We start from the raw sequence: 24,922 nt of genomic DNA on the forward strand, positions 1-24,922 counted from the left end.
AAATGTGCAGAAAAACCTAACCAAACAGTGGAAAACAATCCAATAAAAACAATGAAATACATACAAAAAACAGTACAGAAGAAAAGAAAATATATCTAAACATATCAAAAGATAATTAGACATCATTTATTAAATGTGATGATAATTTCCTTTTAAAATGTTCTAAGGATAACGAGCTCTTGATAACATTCTCACTGTGCAATATCATTTTCCACTTGTGCAATTTTGTTAATAGTCTGTTTATTGTCAATACTGTATATACTGCTCCTATTTTTATACTTCCATCTATTTAAATGGTTCATATTTTGTTACATTTTGTTTAGCTCTTTTTATACTGTGTTAGTTGATTTATCTTGTTTTTTGCACTACCCCCTTTGCTGCTGTACACTGCAAATTTCCCTACTGCGGGACTAATAAAGGAATATCTTATCTTATCTTATCTTGGCTCATGATGTGGTTTTGTCCCGACATACATAACTAAAAATTACAATTGATTATATGTATTTTTATATGTGTATGTACTTCGTGTGCGTATATGTATGTATATATGTATACAGTATATATATATGTATATATAAATAGATTTAATTTAATTTTATTGTTTTTAATTTTATTTTTTTACTTGTGTATATTCTTTTTACGTATTTATCTATTTTATGTATATAATATGTTTTTCCTGTATCTATACTGGCTTATTTTATATTAATATTAGGTTTGTTAAGCGTTATGTTCTTTGTACCGAGAATTTTATTATTGGGAACGTTTGTGCATTTTTGTTCTGTTGTTTCAAAATGAACAAAAAAAACATAAATATAATATTGAAAAATAAATTACATAATTGATGAATATATGAACAACATGTGATTAATATATGTTAAGCTGTGGGAGAACTGGGTTCACATAGAAGAGGGAGGCATTTAATGTCTGTTCTCCACGTACAAACATACAACTATGTTCACTAGATTCTGTTCAAATCTGTGTTTTTATTTGTTTTATATGCAAATATACACTTTTTTGACATGTGAAAATATGTTATATTTTATAATTTATTATAGTAGCTCATCTTCATCATAGCACAGGAAAAACAAGATGGCCGCTGGGATGTAAAGGGTTAAAAAAAAGAAGAAGAAAAAAAGTGCAAATAGAACACGTCCAACGTGAGTTTATCACCATAACGTGCTGTTAACACAACCATGCAACACCGATGCATACTCTGCAGCATGAGAGGATGCATGTTGCAGGAGAAGAAGCTCCACAAACCTGAACAACAAAAGAACAACATCGCTGTGCGCGTGCATGTGCAGCAGACTGCCTCTGTGACGCGCATTGTGACTCTCCCGCCCATGCCCAGAGCGCGCTTTCACCCACGTGACTCCCTGCAGCCACTCAGAGCACTGCACTGTGGACGCGCACCGCAGCGTGACCGCGCACGTTCTGTTGGAATATTTAAGCGGGAGCGAGCACGTGCGCGCACCCGTATTCTTTGTGTGTGCAGCGTAGAGAAGCGCCAAAAGAAGTGACCATGGCTGATGAAAAACCAAAGGTGAGTGTCTCCACATTTATATATTAATACAGCAGTTTATTAAAGGGGGGCTGAGGAACAGGAGTTCATAGGAATAAACCCTCAGACCCTCATGTTGTGTTTTATAGAGAGAAAGTTGAGAGTTTAAACTACCACATATCACCTACTTTGATAGACCGGAAGGTTTGTGAACGCGCATCCGCAGAGGCGCGCAGACTGTGCAGCTTTCTGCAGCCAACCAGCTGGTGTCATCCTCAGTGCATCATATGCCTCCATGTATTTACCAGTGAGAGTGTGCATGTATTTACCAGTGAGAGTGTGCATGTATTTACCAGTGAGAGTGTGCATGTATTTACCAGTGAGAGTGTGCATGTATTTACCAGTGAGAGTGTGCATGTATTTACCAGTGAGAGTGTGCATGTATTTACCAGTGAGAGTGTGCATGTATTTACCAGTGAGAGTGTGCATGTATTTACTAGTGAAAGTGTGCATGTATTTACTAGTGAAAGTGTGCATGTATTTACCAGTGAGAGTGTGCATGTATTTACTAGTGAAAGTGTGCATGTATTTACTAGTGAGAGTGTGCATGTATTTACCAGTGAGAGTGTGCATGTATTTACCAGTGAGAGTGTGCATGTATTTACCAGTGAGAGTGTGCATGTATTTACCAGTGAGAGTGTGCATGTATTTACCAGTGAGAGTGTGCATGTATTTACCAGTGAGAGTGTGCATGTATTTACTAGTGAGAGTGTGCATGTATTTACCAGTGAGAGTGTGCATGTATTTACTAGTGAAAGTGTGCATGTATTTACTAGTGAGAGTGTGCATGTATTTACCAGTGAGAGTGTGCATGTATTTACCAGTGAGAGTGTGCATGTATTTACTAGTGAGAGTGTGCATGTATTTACTAGTGAAAGTGTGCATGTATTTACTAGTGAGAGTGTGCATGTATTTACCAGTGAGAGTGTGCATGTATTTACTAGTGAGAGTGTGCATGTATTTACCAGTGCATGCCTCCACTTATTTACCAGTGAGTGTGTGAATGCTTAACATGTTTATCTCTTATGTGCAAGTGTTAGAAAATGTGGTTTACCAATAAGAAGCCACTAAAATTACTGTACTTAAGTGCAATTTTGAGATAAGCTATTGCTTTACTTAACTGTTATTTCGTGCTTTCTACTTCTTCTCCACTACATCTCAGAGGGAAATATGTACTTTTAACTCAACTGTTTGATAACATTAGTTATTATGATTATTAATATAATATATAAATCAACTAGCTGGTGTCATCCTCAGTGCATGCCTCCATATATTTACCACTGCATGCCTCCATATATTTACTAGTGCATGCCTCCATATATTTACTAGTGCATGCCTCCATATATTTACTAGTGCATGCCTCCATATATTTACTAGTGCATGCCTCCATATATTTACCACTGCATGCCTCCATATATTTACCAGTGCATGCCTCCATATATTTACTAGTGCATGCCTCCATATATTTACTAGTGCATGCCTCCATATATTTACCAGTGCATGCCTCCATATATTTACCAGTGCATGCCTCCATATATTTACTAGTGCATGCCTCCATATATTTACTAGTGCATGCCTCCATATATTTACTAGTGCATGCCTCCATGTATTTACTAGTGCATGCCTCCATGTATTTACTAGTGCATGCCTCCATATATTTACTAGTGCATGCCTCCATATATTTACCAGTGCATGCCTCCATGTATTTACTAGTGCATGCCTCCATATATTTACTAGTGCATGCCTCCATATATTTACCAGTGCATGCCTCCATGTATTTACTAGTGCATGCCTCCATATATTTACTAGTGCATGCCTCCATGTATTTACTAGTGCATGCCTCCATATATTTACCACTGCATGCCTCCATGTATTTACTAGTGTGAGTGTGTAAATGCTGAACATGCTATGTGTGTGTTCTTTTGTGCAAGTGTTAGAAAATGTGCACACACAGTAGTACACCAATAAGAAGCCACTAAAATGACTGCACTTAAGTGCATTTTTGAGGCTATTGTTGTACTTCACTTGATTAACTGTTATTTTGTGCTACTTTCTACTTCTTCTCCACTACATCTCAGAGGGAAATATATACTTTTAACTCAACGAAATTTGTTTAATAACATTAGTTATTAGGATTACATTATAGATAATATAATATATAAATAAATTTATAAATTCTGTATTAAGATACCCGAATGAGCTCCACCATCATTTGCACATTTACTACCTCAATTTATTTATTAAAAAAACAAAACATTGTAACTTGCACACTTTACTAATGTATATAGTAGGGATGCCCTGATACCGATACTGCATCATATATCGGGCCGATACTGACTCTGATAGCTGGATCGGGTATCGGTGACAGTGGATCCGATTTATTCAATTCTATTCTATGGCTATATACCATATACATACTGGAATTTTAATTCCTGTTTAAATTTTGACCAACCTTTTGCCGCATTAAAAAAGTTTACACTTGAATTGTAATTCTTGTTCATTTTGAAGATTTTTTACCAAGTTGCTGGTGAATGATTTATTATTTTAATAATAAATAAAAGTTCTGTTAATTTTGGAGATTTTTTACCAAGTTACTGGTGTACGATTTATTATTTTAATAATAAATAAAAATTCTGTTAATTTTGAAAACGTTTTACCAAGTTGCTGGTGAATGATTAATTACTTTAATAATAAATAGAAATTCTGTTAATTTTGAAGATTTTTTACCAAGTTACTGGTGTACAATTTATTATTTTAATGATAAATAAAAATTCAATTTGTATTAATAAAATAAAAAAAATTATTTATTTGTTAAATTTTGTTAGTTAGGAAAGTAATGTTTAAGTCAAGCTTGATGTTGCTGTAACACAATAATTTCCCAATTTGGAATCAATAAAGTACATCTATCTATCTATGTATGTATCTATCTATCTATCTATCTATCTATCTATCTATCTATCTATCACCAGCTGCAACATTAAAGTGATGAACACATTGATGCATCAATAATAATCCAGTGATATGATATATATGATGGGCCATTCTGAATAATGAGTACTTTTACTTTTGGTACTTTAAGTATATTTCGATGCTAACACGTTTGTACTTTTTCTTAAGTAAGTTTTGAATGCAGGAGTTTTACTTGTAACTGAGTAGTTCTACACTGTAGTATTACTACTTGTACTTAAGTAAAATATGTGAATACTTCTTCTACCACAGCGGGCTGTGGACAACTTGTACTTGTATTTGAATTTGAAGGCACTGAAACACATGTAAATGTAAACAATGGGAAAATTATGAAAGATTTTTAAGTTTACTAAAATGTATTTTCTAAATTAATTTCTTAATTCTTAATTTTAGGAACCATTATTATATACCCAAACCACATGGTAATGTTTGATTTTGCCTAACTGAGTGAATTATTTCATCAGATTGAGGCAAAAATCTTGTATATTTAATCATATTTCAGCAACGGCGTATAAGTCAACCATGAAGTACTAAAGGCATATCTGCCATCCTGCCTGTTCACTGTGGATGCTTCATCTTTTATTATTATACAATAAAATCAAAGTATTCTATTTATAACAGAGAATCATCTGGGAGGCTGTAACCAGGACATGAACGGTGTTTGTAGTTGATAAAATCTGCATATCTTTCAAAATTGGAGCATGCTAATCATTTTGTTGTTGTTGATGGTCTCACTGATTAATCAGCTCTTTTTCCCTGCATGGCTGTTTACTGTTTTTCTCTCTGACTTCATCCTTCAGGAAGCCGTCAAGACAGAAAGCAACGAACACATAAACCTGAAGGTAGCAGGTCAGGAGGGATCGATAGTGCAGTTCAAGATCAAAAGACACACGCCGCTCATCAAACTCATGAAGGCCTACTGCGACAGACAGGTGGGCATGGCACAACATCATTCAGGATGATGTTATAGGTTTATATCTTAAACCAGTGGCAACAAATTACAATCCTCCCCACATACAGCTATTTGACCATCATTTCCTATAACTTGTGTAGAGGCCAGTGAGCGTTCTTGCGTTCCTATTGGCTGTGCTCCGGCTGGTGGGCGGTGCTTGGTATTTCCTCAACTTGATGTCAACATGACTGAGGGGTCACACACTTTCTCATTTTCCAGCTAAACAGTACACTACAAGATGTTTCTGAGAACATTTGAGGAGAGAAATAGACATTATAGTAACAGAATATTGATTCATATCTGATCAGCGCTGCCTAGTTTGACCGTTTGATCAGAGTTGGCGAGTGATTGACAGCTGCTCAGAGACGGCAAGGCTCCAGATCAGCTCTGATTGGTTGTTTTCCTCCGGTCTGTAAAATCTTGCAGATGCCGTTAGGAGGACTCAGAGGCACATGATTATATTTTTAGATTACCTGTCTCATGCACTACTGTCAGAATATAGTGACCGTTTTGTAAAAATAACTTTTTTTAAATCATATTTGCTCCATTTCTACCCACTGCAGCTTTAAGTGAATAATCCAGAGAAGGAAAGCTTTGTTATTCACCCTCACCCGTGTGATATTTAGCTGAGTATCAGCCCCTAAGACGAAATAACAATGAAGTAATCATATTACAGGAGTGAAATATCTTTCGGTCTCTTTTTCCTTTATCATTAAGCTGTTGATCTTTAAAGGTGAGTACGGTATATCAACCCCCCTCTTAAAGCTGCAGTGTGTAGAATTGGAGCAAATATGATTAAAAAAAGTTATTTTTATAAACATTTATGTTACTGTAATGCCTGTTTCTCCCCTCAAAAGTTTTCAGAAACATCTTGTAGTGTACTGTTTAGCTGTAAAATGAGAAAGTGTGTGTGACCCCATAGCCATGATGAGATGGAAATACCAAGCACCGCCCACCAGCCAGAGCACAGCCAATAGGAACGCTCTCTCTCTCTGAAATGACCTGTGATTGGCCAAAGTCTCCCGTCCAGGCTAGATTTTCTAAAGCCTGAAAACAGAGCCATGAGGAGGAGCAGAAGTTTAGTTTTCTCTCAGAAGACTTGAATTACAATATGCTGAAAGGTTATGATGGAATTTTTTGCCCAATGATGCCAAATATATTCAGCCTACTGCAGCTTTAATTAAACAAGCAACGTTGTATTTTAGATAGAAACCTGTTTATCTGAATTGACTCTTTAATGGAACTCTAGTTTTGAGACTGCATTGTCTGTTCTGTTTAGGAGCTGCCTCCTCCAGCTTTTTAATCTTGTTGGAGTGAAAAGGTGCAGCACTTCTAATATTACTCCCACCCACTGCATGTAATATATCCACTCGGTTGGATTTTTGGAACAATATGTTGGGTAAATGACACCTACAGTCCCTCTTGTAACTGGCCTTTTCACTGCATAAAGTGCACAACGTTTTTACTCCTCAAAAAAGCACAGTGTGCACAATACTGGGACCCTGGATCTGGCACACTTAAATGTAATGCAGCACTTATTAAAGTTATTAATACACTTGAGCTTTCCGTGCTATGACATGTCAACGTGACTTCTATTTGAGAGGTTGATCAGAGTGGAATATGTTTGGCATACTGTAGCAGAGACCTCGTAGTAGTCTCTGTCCAACTAGAGCAAGACGTAGGAGTTATGGTGCATTTCCATCATATGGAAATAATTATTGGAATTGCTTGATGGTTTGAAGCGACATCTTTTGAAGCATGCACATGTTTAATCTTGTTTGAAGACAAAAACAGCTGCGATAAGAGTGATTATTTTCAGCCTTTTCACACTCATAGTGACTGGTGGTTTGAGCTTTTGTTTTACAGGCTTATAAATAGTGCAACCTCAATGAAACCAGTAGTCATGTCTGGGCAGTTTATTAATCCCACTTACCATATGAATTATGTGGTTTTATTTGACATGGAGACTTTAGTTGACTTCAGATATTTACTTAATGGATGTTGAAGAAATCGCATACAAGAACATAAAGACATTGCAGTATACTGAAAGGTCAAACTTAAATGAAAGCCAGATGATGCTCACTAAAGAGTTATTCATCGGCGTCATGTTTTCAGAATTTTTTTTCCTGAAAGAGTTATTGTTCATAGTTTATTGGCTGTGATCCAGCTCTGCTCTCTTCTCTTTCTGCTCGAACGCAGTCAGTGTCGATGCAAATCTTCCCTCAATAGCTGAACACAGCGTAAGACTTCACCTTTCTCTCTCTCATCCTCCCCGAACCAAACCTCCTGAGTCTGAGCCTCCACATGTTAATCACAAAATATGTCTCATCTTTCCCATCAGCAGTTGTGAGCTAAATGACTTCTGAAGTCGCCCTTCGCCGTGCTACTTGCTGCTATAATGGGATGCAGGAATGCTGACTTATTCTAATTAACAGTTAACACTGGGATGAGTGCCAGATTGTTGTCAATTGCTCTGTAATCGTGATTGCAACTGTGATTGCACGGCTACAAAAACAATCCTGAGGTTTGATCACATTTATATTCTGAAGTATATCGAAAAGTTAAGAGAATGAAACGCAACCTCTGACGTTCCTCTTGATCTGAAAGTCAAATGAGGGAAGAATGGAAACTCAGTGTTTTCTATTCTTCAGACTGCCAGCAGGTCAAAAGAGACATGTTTGTCATGCAGCTCATTTTTAAAACTACACTGAGAACCAGATGTTTTTCATCATTCCTTTATTTGTGTTTCTCTGCAAGAGAGAGAGCCATAGCTCAATATTTCTCTGTTACCTTCAAACTTCAGCAGGCGCACCTTAAACAAGGCAATACATGCTTCACAGTGTTATAAATATAATATCTAGATTATTGTCTTGGCTGTTAGAAGAAAGCTTCCTATGTAATGCTCTGCAAGGAACTATAAATTACACAACAGATCCCATTTGAAAAATAATTAAATTATTGGGTGTGTGGCTTTTGTTACATCTTTATAAATCAAACCATTGTTTCTTTGAATTGCTCAAAAGTGCTTACGACAATCATTGAAAAATGTCACTTTCATGTATCAAATAGAAGTCACAGCCACCGACACCGTAAGAGAATCTCTACTTCCCCTTTACGCTGTTGTTGTTCTCTTAAACCCGTGATTTCTTTGAGTGAATCGTCCTTTATTCCCTCTGTTGGGCTGTGAAATTGTCTGTTTCACAATTTCTGTAAAGGAATGATGACGATAATGAGAGGCTTTACAACAATCGTTTTATGTGTTTGTCTCTGCAGGGACTGTCTATGAGGCAAATCAGGTTCAGATTTGATGGACAGCCGATAAATGAGACAGACACACCGTCACAGGTAAGTGTGAGGACTTGAAGACAATGACTTTAGTTATACTCAAAACAGACTGAATAGTGCGTTAGAAGGTACACATCCATGGGGCCTGGAGTTCATAGCGAGGTCAAACATGCTTCATGCACTTCCTCATGCGTCATAACTCGTGCCATCCTTTCATGAGGAAGTCCCATATTGATACGGCTTGATTTTTGGTAATCCATTTTTTCTCTCGACGATGTTGAATACATACAAGTACACAAAATAATATTATGTCCAGTGTCTGAGCAAGTCTTTATAAATACAACTGTAGAACATACAGGCACTGACAGATATAATAAAACACAAACACAGTGTTTCATTTTCGCTGCCGTTGTGCCATTTTGCCTATGCAAACAACAAATTTGCGTTTGATCACAACATGTGCTCTTCCTCTCTCTCTCTCTCTATACAATATATCCCTTCTCACTTTACACTTTTTGCTTAAAGGGATAGTTCAGGTGTTTTGAAGTGGGGTTTTTATGAGGTACTAATCCATAGTCCATGTATTACCTACAGTAGATGACGGTCTGCACGCCCCCAGTTTGGAGAAGCAGACCGCACAGAAGCAAAGCAATGTGCTGCTGTGGACGGGGCCGGCAGCAAAACGTATTTTAACCACCTAAAAGAAAGGCTCACCTAAAAATATCAATATCACTTTAAGTGTACGCTATATTTACAGTATTTTTTGCAGGTTTACCTTGCCATGAGACGGCTATACAGTCTGTGTTTCCGACAGGGAACTGAAGCTGTTATCTATACTCTCGCCAAAGCAACCAGACTCCATTGGAATTTTTTTTTAATTTTACCTTGCAGAACAGGTTTGGATTCACCAATGTCACACAATAACACAAACAAAACTAAGGGTTTTCTCAATGGAGTCTGGTGGCTTTGGTGAAAGCATACATGGATACTCCAGTTCCCCGTCAGAAAAAGCTGACGGCAAGGTAAAAGTGGAAATATTCTGAATATAACATACACTTAAACTGATATTGATGTTTTTAGGTGAGCCTTTCTTTTAGGTGCTAAAATATGTTTTGCTGCCGTGCGGTAACTCATGTCTGCTTCTCCAAACTGGGCGTCGACTGTCATCTACTGTAGGTTATACATTGACTATGGATAAGTACCTCATACAACACCACTTCAAAACACCCAAACTATCCCTTTAATAAAGCCAATTCATCTTAGAAAAGAAATACACAATATGCAGAACAACTGGGTGTGAAGAATAGCAAAGAGATTGCACAGAACTTCAGGCTTATCAAAGTCATGTGACACAGGTTTATTTAACATTTTGTTTCTGTTAACAGTTGGAAATGGAAGACGAAGATACGATTGACGTGTTTCAACAACAGACGGGAGGCCTCATTTAATCAAGCCACCATTTTCCTTCTGATACACAGCGGCCGCCTCTTTGCAACTCTGTCCTATTGTCTCAACAGAGAAGTTCCATGAGAAGCTGTCATTTCTCTGCACTACACACAACTGCTGTATAGTATTTCCATTCTTGCCCTCTCTTTTTGTACATAAACCACACCCAGGTTTTGTTTGTTCATGCTGTATTGTGGTAAATGTAAAGGACTTCTTCTTGCAAAGGTTGCAGACAGATAGGACTGAGTGAGGATTAACACAGCTGGCTTTACTGGTCAAATGTCTCCGGGCTAGGCTTGGTTATTGTTCAGAAAATCTGTACTATTTTATCACTTAGGGAACAGTATACCCAGTTTGGGAATGGGGGCTGCATTGACATTTGGTTTCTGTTATCTTCAGCAAAAAAATATTTGATTTTATACATTTTTATATGGTAGTGGATGTGTAGAGAATTAATCGTTTGGCTCGGCAAATTTTGGGAAGCCTGAAGAAACGTCTCAGTTAACTAAACATCTGTATTGTCTATTAAGATGCCTGTTAAAATAAAGCTATTGTCTTTTTCCAAACTTCCACTAATTTTGCTTTTCCAGTGTGATTGTTTGACCCTCTTCTGGGCAACAACCGATATAAAACACATTTGTAGGACTGTGACAAAGTCCAGATAGTATTTGTTAAAGCTGCAGTGGGTAGAAACGGAGCAAATATAATTTTTTTAAATCTGAAATAAATCATGTGTCCTTTGATGCTCCTAATGGCATCTGCAAGATTTCACAGACCGGAGGAAAACAACCAATCAGAGCTGAACTGTACCATGCCTTCTCTGAGCAGCTGTCAATCACTCGCAAACTCTGATCAAACTAGGCAGCGCTGATCAAATATGAATCAATATTCTGTTACTGTAATGCCTATTTCTCTCCTCAAATGTTCTCAGAAACATCTTGTAGTGTACCGTTTAGTTGTAAAATGAGAAGGTTTGTGACCCCCGCAGCCATGTTGAGACCAAGTTGAGGAAATACCAAGCACCGCCCACCAGCCGGAGCACAGCCAATAGGAACGCTCTCTTTAAAGCCTGAAAACAGAGCCATGAGGAGGTGCAGAAGTCTAGTTTTCTCTCAGAACACTTGATTTACAATATGCTTTTGCCTAATGATGCCAAAAATGTTCTGCCTACTGCAGGTTTAACTAAACATCTGTATTGTCTATTAAGATGCCTGTTACAATAAATTGTCTTTTTCCAAACTTCCACTATTTTTGTCTGGATTTCCAGTGTGATTGTTTGACCCTATTGTGGGCAACAAGTAATATAAAATATATTTGTAGAAGTCCAGATAGTAATATTGTTGACCCAAAATCTTCACCAGTTGGTGGTCAAAGATAAGATAAGATAAGATATTCCTTTATTAGTCCTGCAGTGGGGAGATGTGCAGTGTACAGCAGCAAAGGGGATAGTGCAAAAAACAAGATGCATCAGCTAACACAGTAAAAAAGAAGAGCTAAACAAAGTATAACAAAATATGAACCATTTAAATAGAAGGAAGTATAAAAATATGATCAGTATATACATTATTGGCAATAAACAGACTATTAACAGAATTGCACTAGTGGAAAATGATATTGCAAGTTCACCCACTTCAGTTTTTCTTTATCCTCAGGTTAAACCATTTTGCAGATTGTCATGATCAATGCTAATAGATTAGCAGAATAGAAAGCCCCTCAGGGGGATGTGGACTGTCTGATCACTGACATGCAGCCAGAGAACCTGCCACCAACAAGAGAGGCGAGCTCTGAGATTCTGTCCAATGAGCGACGAGTTCTGTGACGCTCCATCCAATCAGAGGCGAGTTCTGTGACGCTCCATCCAATCAGAGACGAGTTCTGTGACGCTCCATCCAATCAGAGGCGAGTTCTGTGACGCTCTGACCAATCAGAGCGCGTCTACCGCTGGTGGGCTGAGTCTGGTGGGCTGGCACCGCAGAACCAGCGGATGATCTGTGCGTTTCAGCCCGTTATGTTGTTCAGTCGTCGGGTGGAGTCTCAGTCTACATCCCGTCTGCAGCTCTGCGGGCAAACAACAAGAAGAAGGACTGTTCTTATCTACTTTAACTCGCCGACTGACTGGTTTGTTACCGAAACTACTACCGTGTAGATGACGACGACAACCACCTTTAAAGGAATGGAGCCCGGGTCTAAAAGCAGTTCCAGGTAAAAAACAGAAAAACCTTCCGCGGAGGAACAAAAGAAGTGATGCGGTCTGAAGCCTCCCAGCTAATATAACGCCTCTTTTCTACTGCAGCCTTCCTAAACTACTGCTAGCCTCCTGGATTTAACTCAAACTGACCCTTAGTCTGGCTAATTAACTTAATCTTATTGCTGTGTAGCCTTTTAGTGAAGTTAGGTAGCTTAGTCTGGTGGTCTGGGGCGTTGTTTATTAGGTTAGTTAGAGAAAGATAGAACAAGAAGTACAAGAAAAGGGTGTTTTCCATCCTAGTACCTCATATAGTTAGGCCCTATCTATCCATCTATCCATCTATATATCTGAGTTAGAGAAAGATAGAACAAGAAGTACAAGAAAGGGTGTTTTCCATCCTAGTTTATTGGGAGTAGAAATGGTTAAAGCTACCTAATGTAGATAGTATCTATCTATCTCTCTAAAACATACTTTGTAGTTTATAGAAAGAGAAAAAAGATGGGTCAAGAAGTACAAAAAAAGGGTGTTTTCCATCTTATTTTTTAAGGGTAGAAATGGTTAAAGCTACCTAATGTTAGTCTATTAGCTTTAACTGGCTGTAAAATAACTTTTTTTTGTTGCTCCTCCTCTATATTAAATGTGCTGCTATAGCTAACATTCTAATATATTAACTGTGTGGCTATTTTTATTCAATAAGGGGAAGACAGCTCAGGAGCTAAAGTCCAGATAGATTGCAGGAAGAATCCCAGACATGACTGTTGTTGGGTCTGCAGATGTTATATTATCACACCATTATATGGCCTCATGTTTAGGGTGAAAGGAAATTTGGAGAAATTCATAATAATGTCCATTTTTCACATTTGCTCAGGAGCTGATTGCAGGATCCTAGACATGACTATTGAGTCTGCAGATGTCATCATCACACCATTATATGTCTCATTGTTTAAGGGTGAAAGGAAGTTTAGATAATGTCCATTTTGTAGTTTCAGTCCACATTGTCTAAGCTGTTGTAATATCTGTTAAATCTTTATATATTTCTGGAAAACACACCTTTTAAGAGGGCCACTCATCCTAACGAGCTAATATATTAACTGTGTGGCCATTTCTTTCACATTTGCTCAGGAGCAAAAGTCCAGATATGTGAGTGATTGCATGATCCTAGACATGACTATTGGGTCTGCAGATTTTATATTATCACACCATTATATGGTTCATTGTCTAGGGTGAAAGGAAGTTTAGAGAAACTCGGGTAAATGTCCATTTTTCACATTAACTGTGTGGCCATTTTTCACATTTGCTCAGGAGCTAAAGTCATGACTATTGTTGGGTCTGCAGATGTCATTATCACACCATTATATGGCTCATTGTTTAGGGTGAAATGAAGTGTAGAGAAACTCATAATAATGTCCATTTTGTAGTGTGAGTCGACATTGTCTAAGCTGTTGTAATATCTGTTATATTCCTGGTTAAAAAAAAAAGCACCTTTAAGAGGGCCACTCATCCTGCAAGCATGCAGTCATGGCTTTCCAGTAAGTGATGCGTCTCGTGTGGATGATGCATTCCTGCCTCCCTTTGCAGTGAAAACAATGCAGAGAAAAAAAAATGCTCAATAAAGGGTCATTAATATAAGCCGGATTTTGAGGAAAATTAGCATTTTGCATAGTGAGCATGTCAAATCTCAGTCAGTCATTAAGCATTTTGAAGACGCATGCTGTTTTCAGGATGATGCAGGGGCTTGGGTGGGGGCTTTGCGCTAGCTAAGCCTGTAAATCTTCTCTTAGCTCTTTTGCTTTTGCTCCTTAAAGCCCCTTTTTACGAGCTGCTGGTCATTTCTGATGCTGACCGACCAAAAAGGGATCCGTACAGCAGCTACTTGAGCAGAATTAGGCTAAAATCTTAGTAGGCCATCAAAAAGCCTCCCACCCTGCCTTATCAGACATGCCATCTTTTGAGCTCAGCTATATATCTAGCTCCACCACCAGCCTGAAGCTCGGCCCTCCAGCTCCTAAACATTAATGCCATTTCATTGATATTATTTGCAGTGTTTCATTCTAGGGTGGGGTCTGCTGCCAGGCAGCTAAAAGCTTTTCCCCCCGTCGCAATCCGTGTGGAAAGCATGAGCTCATCCTCTCTGGCTAGGAGGTGAAGTCTGGTTTAGGCATTACTGTCACAGCCAAGTGTGACGAGCACTAGTGTGTGTACAAGAATTGATTGAGAAAATTCACGCCAATGCAGTCCACGCTGTGTGGATTTTTTTTTTTCTCCCTGTGAGTTGCTTTCTTTGCAGTTTTTTTTGTGTTGAGAGCTGAGTTGTTTTTTGGACTCCCATCTGCCCGTGCCCGCCTGGCCCTTGGACAGCTGCTCAGTGTGTCAGCTGGTGGCTTCAGGGACTCTGAGGAGAGGAGAGAGTTTGCTGGAAAAAAGAGGGAGGGGTCCAGCAGTCAGGGGCTCTGCAAACACACCAGTGTTTGTCGTCCACCCCAACTGTCCTTCAACACGGCGAGGAAAAGGGGTTTCCCTACTCGTTATCGTGTTCCTTTTGTTCGGCTTGTGGTGGGAGGAATGTCGGTGGATGGCGTGCTTTGTTTACCATGCATTGGTCTGCATGCAGGCTTTCTATATTGTTCCAGAACAGTCCATTAGGTGACCTATATTAGCTGTGGACATCAGACTTTTCACCTCTATTGTGTCATATTGACCCAAAAGGGGGCATCAAATTTGATTTACTCCTTTTAATAATGGAATAGCAGCGCTACCAGTAACTGACCCCCATCCCCTCGTGTGTCACCGCAAAGGAATCTGTGCTGAGGAGAGGCAGCAGCTATCCAGCTAACTCTTTGATTGTATGCGACTGGAGTCAGCTGCAGGGCAGAGATTGTGACTGTCTGTCTGACAGGCTGACAGCCGGGGCTTAGAGAGCGGAGACCTTGCTGGTAGTGTGTTTTTATGTGTGTGCGGTATGTGTATAAAAGGGTTTGGGTGGAGTAGGGCGAAGGCTGTAAGTAGCTCGAGGCATCCTCCTGTTATGTTTGACTATTGATTTTTGCACTGTGCAGCTGATCTGCGGCATGTGACACGAAGGCCTTGTGTTTTAGTTTGGCCTTAAGAGTGGGGGATGGTATAGCTGCAGGATGTCAATCAAATTACATTACAATCCATCATTTGTTTGCTGCTTAGGGTACTACGACCGCCAGGCGGAGACTCCAGCATCTCCTTCGGCGTAGACGACAACTCGACTCCCCGCAAGGACAAGATGGCCTCCAGCATCTTTGCAGAACCTGACGACCCCCACGCTCATCGGAGGAACAATCCGCCCAGTAACTCCAGTAACTAACAACACTCCTACCTGTCTTATATCATTTTCCATGTGACAATACTAGAGCCAAAGGAATGAAAACAAAAGGGGTTTTGAGTTACGAGATAACAGTGGTTTTGCAACAGGGAGGGTGCAATAAGCAAAATCTCATATGGGCAAGTTCAGCCTTGTAAAAGTAGACGGAGCTACCAGAAGAAGCCTTAAGTAAGCAAAAAACACTGTGGAGTTAATTCTTCCAACTTGAGCGAGGGAAAGATACAAACTAGAGTGTTATTAAGTATTTTTCCATTTAGGTTGTCAGAAAGAAAGAACATCCCACAAGTGTAATAATAACCAAAAGGCCCTGAAGTACTGGGATAAGGGTAATTTGAAGCTCGACTTTGTTAGATGGGGATGAGGATCAGCCCTCAACGGAAAGAAATAGGTCAGTTAAAAAATGTGTCAGTTGGTGAAAAGCGTGGCCTTGTATAGACACGAGGGAAGTTTTATTTTGAGTACACAAGGAGAAGCTATGGTTGAAATGAGACGCGTGAGTGGCTTTGACTTGTCAAGGTCACTGCGGACATACAGCTGGCTTTTAAGAGGCTTGAATGAAAAATTAATGTAGTCAGACATAATTGTTCCTGTCAGTATGTTTATAATAAGCCAAGTTAAACTTTATCTAAACATAATTCTTTAGTATGCATTATCATTACTGCTTGTAGGAGGATGATAGTCAGTGTTTTGTTAAAGCTCAAAGAGTGCATAAAGAGGAAGACTCAAGCCCCACAGCAGCAGGACTTCAGCTCGGGGCCGTGAAGTTCCTCACAAGCCAGGGATCACATGTTTTCACACTGGCCACTTTGTGGGAAAACAGTTTACATGGTGTACCAGATTTTCTGGATGTGTGGACAATTACCCTAAAATCATGACTTCAGCCTCTGACCTTTATGGACAGCAGCTGTGGACAGTAAAAGCCCCTTCCTGCTTGCATTGTTTCACTTGGGTCAAGTTCAGTGGGCCATCTCATAGCTCCCCCCCCCCCCACTTTAACGGATACAACTGGATGAGGATATTTGTTTCTGCCTGAATGAGCCAGATTTATCACTATAACAGGTTTCATAAGCATTGTGCGATCTGTCTGACCTTTATATGAACTCCTAATATAGATGGAACAGGTTTGTTTGCTTTGGCATGCCGTCCTGAGTACGTCCGGGTTTAGCTCTTAGACTTGTTATAATAAGACGTTATGTACACTAACAGAGCTTGGAAGATACCTTTATTTGTGTTTTGCCATTTTCTGAAATTAGAGTTACAGGAAATATATTGAGAGGTGGGGAATGCTGCAAAGGTCCCACCGTGGTTTCGAAGTAGAGATGTTGCATTTAAGAAGTGCCCATTCTTAAAGTCACCGGGAAGAACTGATAGCTGATTTTCATGATCATTGTTTATGTTGAGTGTTGCTCCCTGTTAGTCGATTAGTCAACTAATCGGTTGTTTTGGTCTGGTTTTCATGCTGAATGACTTATTTCCAAGAAACCTATGAGCACATCTCTGGTAAACACAAGATTTAAGACCATTGCACACCGAGGGCATGATGAATAAACGACACGAAAATGCATAATACTTGCCTCCGAATATTATACGTCTAGGGCTTTTATTGTGAAAAATAAGAACGTAAGGAGTGGATCTGGTCTGCCTTTGTCAAGATGGAAAGGACTAATAAAGTTTGCCGTCCTGGTTCAGACCCAGGAGGATGAAAAGAGGAGATGTTGCGCGTCATATCTTTAGGGTAAAAAATACATGCGCAGTAAAATCTGATTTGCACTCCGCGAAATTGAGCCAATAGCAACGCACGACCTCAGCTCCAGTTACACTGCGCATGTGTCGTACCCCAAAGCTCAAAACATTAAACATGGGACAATATTTCTGATGTGATATCTTGTTGTGTGCGGGGAACCCAGAGGACAGACGATGACGCAGTCACGTGGGAAAGAACGATCGCCAATAGAGAACCAAGCTGACTGAAGAAGGAAGAACAATAACGGCTAGTGCATGAGCTAACGCAAAACGTGAAGTAGTAGTAAGATGGAGCTCAGAGATGGAGGACCAACTCGTTGATTTGTGGCAAAAACGCGACTGTTTATTTAACGTGTCTCCATGACTTCATCCATCCATCTTTCAGGAATTTTCAGTACAAAGTAAAAACTAACATCGCTAATTCTTCCTGCCCGTCGTCCGCCATGTTTACACTAAAGTCACGTTTGATCGTGGGTGATATCGCGAGATTTCCGCTTTTTTAGTCGGGACTCTTGAATGAATCTGTTAGTGTGTGGTGTTTTGGCCAAATCGTTCTCCACACAAAATAGGAACAACACTGTTAATTTAACATAACATGTTATACGTGGCGTCTCTCAAATTTTCAAAATCTGTTAAGATTTGAAAAATCTTTTCGTGTGGGCCGTACCAAAACAGCCGATAAGTCGACCATCGACTGAGAGGGGGCAGCCCTAATGCTGGGCATAAGCATATTGTTGTCCAGCCAGAGTGTTTGGCAGGTTGTTGGTCAGGATTTCAGGGGTTTTCAGATACCAGAGCTGTTGGTTTGTTCAAGTGCCCTCAGCTTCTGGCCACATGAAGAGCTCTCTGTAATCAGAGGAGGGCGCCAAGACTACCAGCAGCAGCATGATTGCTCATCCTGCCTTCAAGCTTGTGACCAGTGAGCTCAGTGTTATCATACATTTACATCGTGGACCCAGGAGATCTATAAGGTTAAGTAGAAGCTCTATGTGTTGCAGTGATGATAACATAATGCATCCCTGTCCGGCCCATGAATCTGGTTTAATCCTCTCTTCCGATTTACCGTCCAGAGAATTGATCAGACTCAGAACTGTGGAGCCGGTAATGAAGGAGCTCTTGTTGAGTGATCGAGGCTCTCAGCTGCGCTGATTCACTCCACTCCATTAACAACAATGGCCACTCCTCCGCTTCTTCGGCAGCCGTTGTTCTCCTCATGACAAAGACAGTCTGTCCCCTCCCTGGCCCTCTGGGCTAGAGCGCCAGAGAGCCGGGCTGTTACCTTATGTGGCTTTAGTTCCCCACAGTGGGCCAAACACTGGCTTTTTAATGCTCTTTCTGCTAAAGGAGAATACAGGCGCTGCAGGGTTATGTGAGTTTTGGCATTCACGCCGTCTGCCTGGAAGTGTTCCACTGTGTTTCTGGGTCTGTTGCAGATGCCCAAGCGGCTTTGGTGATGTTTCCTGTTGGTTCTCAGTGATTTTGTCTCATGTTAGTTCAGTCAAAGCTGATGTTTTGTCAAATCTGAGAAGATGAATCTCTTGGTGAGTTAGAAACATTGAGGGTCCGGGGTGGGGTGGCTAACTGGATTAGTGTCCATATGGTATGACTCTGCTGCTTTGAAGCCCGAGTCATGTTTTGTCATTTGTCTCTTGTGCTTCCTGTCTAGCTTCAATATAATCTATTGGCCAAAAAGGGAAAAAAATAACAGAATAGGCATTACAGTTGCATGTTTTCTCCATTAAAGGGTTTTTCATTATAGAGGGTTTCATATGCTGTACACATTATAAAGCCCCTTGAGGACAATCTGTGATATTGGGCTGTATAAATAAATGTGACTTGACCGGCCTTGACTAAGTCTTTGATCTGTGTCTGTCTCTCCCAGCTGGGGCAGCTGCAGGAACCCTCTGCGGAGAACCCTCGGCCCCACTTAGGCGATGCCAGCAGCCTCTTCTCTTCCCCAAGAACCCCGAGCCGGAGCTGACCACCATCCACAACTCTGGGGCCGCCTTGGTCTGGAATCAGAGACGAGAGGTACTGCTCCTCACTTTAGTCTCGACAGGCGCTGTTTCCAAAACAGAGCCAACGGCCTAGTTATGGACTGAAAAGCACACACTCATAGATTAAGTATAATTCAGTGGAACATTCATTGGCGGATGGATGACTTAATCCGTCGATTTGAAACTGACCCAGGATGTTGTTTGATCGATTTTCTCTCCACTGACATTAGTAATCCCTGTGGAGGTTTAATTTTTATTCTGGGAATGTGCCCGTCCTCACTCGCTGACACGGGTTTTCTAATTGAGCAATTTAAATGAGGTATAAAGAAACAGGATATCTTAGGGCTGCACCGATACCAATACTGATATCAGTATATACATGTATACCGATACCAATACTGATATCGGATATCGGGCCGAAAATAGCTGGATGGGATGTCAGTGGAAATGGGGCCTGATCTATTCAATTCAATTCAATTCTGGATTAGATTAAACTTTGTCATTGCACATAGTACAAGTACAACGAAATGCAGTTTTGCATCTAACCTGATTAAGAAAATATATACAAATGAGGATATATGTGTTGTATATACATGTATACAGATTTCAGTTAAGGTGCAAAGGATAGACACGTGTGTGTAAGAGTATTATAAAGAATAAATTACATATACAGGTGGAGTTATATTTATATCTATACACAGAGAGATTATGTGCATCGAGCTATATGCATATGGGACTACGATATGACTTTCGATAAATAAACATATATTGAAGTGTGCATATTAGCTCTACATAATGTCCGCCTGGTTGTCTTTAAAGTCAAAACCAGATTAGAATTGAATATTTTAAATAAAGCTAGGCTAAATGTTGTTTCTAGAGCAGCAACAGTGATGTTTACAACAGCAAAGTCACTATATGAACTCTTCGATAACTCACTGGAAACAGCGTGATAATAAATACTAACGTTACCGTCTTAAGCCGTTTAATACCGGGTTTTGGTAACCATCCCTAAATCAAATATTTTTTCTTAATCGTCACGTTTCCGGCTGTCTTTTGCGATGTGTTTATCGTGCATGTTCATATTGCAATGACGATGAAAATATGATTTATCGTTCAGCATTAACTTCCGGTTCCCTCTTCTGGAAGTCAACGTTTTTTTTTTTAATGGGTTTTTAGTTAGATGCCTGAAATAAAGTATGTGGTTAACACAAGCTTAAGAGATTTTAACGTTTTGTTCTATGATATAAAATATGTCAGTAAATATCTTACTGATGAATTTTGAAGCTTTTACAAGTCTTAAAAAAGGCGGTTGCTAACAAGTGGCTAAATGAGACTACTAAACATCATCACGCCGACTCGTCTACCTTCACAGCCTCGTTGTGTATTCATACGACCGTGGTGTAGTTCGTCTGGCGATTGCTTTCACACTTAAAAATCATAAAAATGGTGTTCGTTTATGGAGATTATCTTACTGAACAAAACGTGTAAGTATCATAAACGTGTGTCCGGGTTAGCCTACAAAAATCCGTCATCCCTGAACCGCTCTACAGGATTCAGATATAGAAATAGGAAGACATTTTTCATATCCAGACGATGAAGTCACCGGTTCCGTGAGGATGTCTGATATCTTTGTCTTCTGTTTTCATTGCAGGTTGAGAATGGCCAGGAAGGAGCAAATAATGGTAAGTGTCCTGAACTCTTGAGCTGTTTATGAAGAGGCTTTATAAGTGTCTGTCACACTCTCACTGTGTCTAAACAGCAGTGCATGACTCAGATTATTCAGTGAATAGCTCCGTGGTACACTCTTAACAGATCAGGTAATTCCACTTTCACTGCATCTAAATATGTGCCGCCGCATTTGTGCTGCTCGCATACCAAGATACAGTACACACAAGTTCTCCTTTTACTAAGTCAACATCACATGATGATCTCTTTGATGTGGTTCCTCCCTGTCATGATGGCGTGATGGTCTGGAGGCAAGCAGCTGTTCTTTTAATGGCAGGCTTCACTTAGTATGAAAAGCTTTTTATTAACCTCCAGGTGCACGTTGGTGAGCGAGTGGCTGCTCAGATAATGGAGGGTTTGACCAGAAAGAAAAGCTCACTTCTTTGCCCTGTTTTTTAAATGTGATTGGAAGGTTTGTGCTCTTTGAAGTGTGTAATATGTGTGTATTAACGTTTATATGTTCATCAGAAATATACAGGACTTCAGTCAGTTTATTAACTTAAGTGTAACGCGTCTGTTTCTTCACATATTTCTTTGAAACATGTGAGCACGGGGAGAAGGGCAGCCAGGAGCGGGACAGATTTAATGGTGTGGTGCAAATGTGCGCTGCAGTTTTCATTGGGTTTGCGACCACAATCTGTCTTCAGCATCTGATTTACGTTATAAGACGTCAGCTCATTACATAGTCAGTACCAGCGAAGGCAAGCTCATAGACGCGAGTCAGTACCAGCGAAGGCAAGCTCATAGACGCTAGTCAGTACCAGTGAAGGCAAGCTCATAGACGCTAGTCAGTACCAGTGAAGGCAAGCTCATAGACGCGAGTCAGTGGTGGATCACTAAGCTCAGAAAAGAAATAATAACCTAAAGGTGATCTTGATATCCAAATATTTCGTTTGGCCGCAATTCAACTTCCTCTGAGAAAAACTGTTGTTATTATTTAAAATATTACTCATAGAATTATGCTATTATAACCTTTATCATATGTGTAATAATTAGTAATACATTTAATTACTTAAATGTCTTAACAAATCAAAGAAAAGTTTAGTTGCAGTCTGTAGTGATTTTTTACAGTTCACTGATTTCCCATCCACTAGGTGTTTTTGTCTGTAATAATTAAGTTTTAGTTATTTCTAGGGACTACCACTAACGATTATTTTCATTATCGATCAATCTGTCGACTATTTTTTTGATAAATCGATTAGTAGTTTGGTCTATAAAATATCAGAAAATGGTGAAACATGTCGATCAGTGTTTCCCAAAGCCCAAGACGACATCCTCAAATGTCTTATTTTGTCCACAACTCAAAGATATTCAGTTTACTGTCATAGAGGAGGAAAGAAACAAGAAAATATTCACATTTAAGACTTTTTTTTATTAAAAAATACTGCAATGTAATTAATTATAAAATAGTTGGCGACTAATTTAATAGATGACAACTAATGGATTAATCGTTGCAGCTCTCCTCATTTATAAGCCTATATTTAATGCACGTTTATTTCCACCACTACAACCTTCTTTGTGGTTCTTGTAAATCCCGTCTGCGCCGTGATTCCGCTGAGATTTTTCCCCGTCGCAAATAGCATGACCTCAGTAAAACCTAATTGACATAATTCTCCCCTGTTAACATTTGTTCTTCCTATTATTTGCACAATCCACCGTTAAATGCAACGAGGAGGCACACCGTGCAACCACTCTCCAGCCGGGTGCGTCTGTTTGATAAGTACAGCACATGTTTGGGGTAGAATGCGTCACATCTGCACCAGAAAAATAGGGACAAAAGTCTTAATAAATCTGGCGCAGAGAGTTAAAATACGTGAGCTTCTGGATCAACATTGAACAGCCTGCCCTGTGAAGTCCTAATACCTGAAAACTGTTATTAATGTAGTTTGTCACAGCAGCCACGCCTTGATGACATTTGTGCTAACATATAAAAACTGCTGGTGAGATAGCAACAGCTAGCTTTTGGTTTTATTTTTTCTCCTTGGTGTTTGCTGTAATTAAAAATTATGTAATTTATTATGAACTAACATCTTGGTAATTTAGTTTATCCCACAAATATGGCAACAACTAAATCCGTTCATTGAGAATTAAAACAGCTAACTAGCCTAGCAGAGCAGAGTAGCAGTAACTGTCACCTCAGTTTTGGTTAAGCTACTTTTTAAATGTATTAAATGATAAATTAATGTGTTATATTGATTTCAAGGTCATTAATATTAAAAAATGATAGATTGAAAGCAGAAAGAACACATTTTGTTTGTTGATGCTGTGTTTTCTCTACAATGTTTCTAAAGGCAGTTTGAAGTCTTATCTGAGGTCTGTGTCAAATGTTTTCTGTTGTAAAATAATCAATCTGTTACACAGTCAGTTTACCGTGAAAACTTTTAGCCTTTCTTTTTGCTCAACTTCATCTTTTCTGTGATTAATTCTCTCTGCTTTTCTAGGACCGTACTGTTGTGGACATGTTACTTTGATTAGCCTCCAGGCACAGTTTGTTTTACCAGACTTGCTGTGAAACTGTCGACGTGTATTTGACATTTTGTTGGCCCCTAATCACACACGCTGTTACCCAGAAACAGTCTGTGATGACATTCATTGAATATCAGTTAACGTGCTTTGTATTGATGTGTTGCGTCTGTAGAGTGTCCTGACGACGTGGAGGGGGAGCAAGAGGAGCCAGAGCAGCAGAAGGAGTCGACAGAGCCCTCTGCTCCGTCGGGAGGTGCCAACGCCGCCGCGGGCGGCCGAAGAAACCCACCTGGTGGCAAGTCCAGCCTCATCCTGGGCTGAGACCACTTGTTTTTGTTTATTTTCATTGGAACGCTTTTTTTATTTTTTAAAGATAAATACCCCCCCCACCTCCACTCTCTTCCTCCTCATCGACTTGTCACCTTCTTCTCCCCTACTTCACATGCACTCACGCCGTCACGTCCACGGGGCCCCTCGCGTCCTCTCGCGTCCTCTCCCTCCACCCTCAAACCTTTTGTTTTGATCCTTTTTTCTATTAAAAGAAGAAAACTGTTGACAAAAGCACTTTATGTATCTCTCTCTCTCTCTCTCTCTTTCTCTTCCCCTCTTCCATTTCAGCCCATCCTGTAGTGCATCGCGCCTGCTGGGAAAGGCATGACGTTTAGCTTGTCCCCCATTCTCCCCCTGTTGTAAATGGTAAAGGAAAAAAATACTAAAAAAGATTTGATGCGTGGATTTCTAAATACAATAAAGATTGATATGAATTTGTTGTGGCTGACTTTTTATTTTCTTTCTTTTGGGTAGTAAGAGTCATGCAGTAGTATCGTAGGGATATTTGATTTTGCTAAAGTGAATATTGCAGTTCAGAAGGGACGTATGAAGTGTATAAACAGACATAAAATCAGCCGTACTGCTGATTCTCCTCTCTCAGTTTTCATGTTTCACGCAGCCACCCATAGCGCTGAATATTATTTATGTTCAGTTAGATGCAGACTGCGGCCGTTGAGAGCAGAGACAGGCTCTGTGACTGGAGATCTGCCCAGCCAAAGTAATCACAAAAGCTGCCTCCAATTCTGCCAAAAGAGAAACTGCGTGTCTTTTTCATGACATCATACGCTGGATATTTGGCTCTCCTCACAGCGTTTCTGATTTAAGATAGGCGTTGCATTTTGTTTCAGATTCAGAAGGTGAAGTGATTCATGCAGGATGTAATGTTCCTGATGAAACATAAACCCTTAAC

General features: G+C 39.7%; 2 protein-coding genes across 3 annotated transcripts; both read left to right on the top strand.

Annotated features, from left to right (window-relative positions):
• The first annotated feature begins 1,391 nt into the window (after positions 1-1,391).
• LOC119501308 (small ubiquitin-related modifier 2-like) lies at positions 1,392-10,787 on the top strand. The gene is made up of 4 exons (XM_037791607.1): positions 1,392-1,543; positions 5,329-5,460; positions 8,754-8,825; positions 10,151-10,787. The coding sequence occupies exons 1-4, from the start codon at positions 1,523-1,525 to the stop codon at positions 10,211-10,213; spliced, it is 288 nt and encodes a 95-aa protein (XP_037647535.1). The 5' UTR covers positions 1,392-1,522; the 3' UTR covers positions 10,214-10,787.
• A 1,396-nt stretch (positions 10,788-12,183) lies between these two features.
• LOC119501307 (jupiter microtubule associated homolog 1-like) lies at positions 12,184-24,446 on the top strand. Of its 2 annotated transcripts, none has more exons than XM_037791606.1 (5): positions 12,184-12,413; positions 15,577-15,716; positions 19,377-19,525; positions 21,143-21,173; positions 23,855-24,446. In XM_037791606.1, the coding sequence occupies exons 1-5, from the start codon at positions 12,358-12,360 to the stop codon at positions 24,001-24,003; spliced, it is 525 nt and encodes a 174-aa protein (XP_037647534.1). In that variant the 5' UTR covers positions 12,184-12,357; the 3' UTR covers positions 24,004-24,446. The 2 variants fall into 2 exon arrangements, with proteins under 2 accessions (XP_037647534.1, XP_037647533.1); XM_037791605.1 differs by having other exon boundaries at positions 12,189-12,413; positions 15,577-15,725.
• The last annotated feature ends 476 nt before the right edge of the window (positions 24,447-24,922 follow it).

Source organism: Sebastes umbrosus, chromosome 14 (assembly GCF_015220745.1).
Source record: "Sebastes umbrosus isolate fSebUmb1 chromosome 14, fSebUmb1.pri, whole genome shotgun sequence".
Lineage (NCBI taxonomy): Eukaryota > Metazoa > Chordata > Actinopteri > Perciformes > Sebastidae > Sebastes > Sebastes umbrosus.

Bases quoted from the DNA above. Each gene is read 5' to 3' on its own strand.
- LOC119501307 (XM_037791605.1), top strand. From the start codon at position 12,358: ATGACGACGACAACCACCTTTAAAGGAATGGAGCCCGGGTCTAAAAGC. The intron at 12,414-15,576 runs GTAAAAAACAGA...TTTGCTGCTTAG, and splicing joins GGGTCTAAAAGCAGTTCCAG to GGTACTACGACCGCCAGGCG. The intron at 15,726-19,376 runs GTAACTAACAAC...TGTCTCTCCCAG, and splicing joins CAATCCGCCCAGTAACTCCA to CTGGGGCAGCTGCAGGAACC.
- LOC119501308 (XM_037791607.1), top strand. From the start codon at position 1,523: ATGGCTGATGAAAAACCAAAG. The intron at 1,544-5,328 runs GTGAGTGTCTCC...TTCATCCTTCAG, and splicing joins TGGCTGATGAAAAACCAAAG to GAAGCCGTCAAGACAGAAAG. The intron at 5,461-8,753 runs GTGGGCATGGCA...TTGTCTCTGCAG, and splicing joins AGGCCTACTGCGACAGACAG to GGACTGTCTATGAGGCAAAT.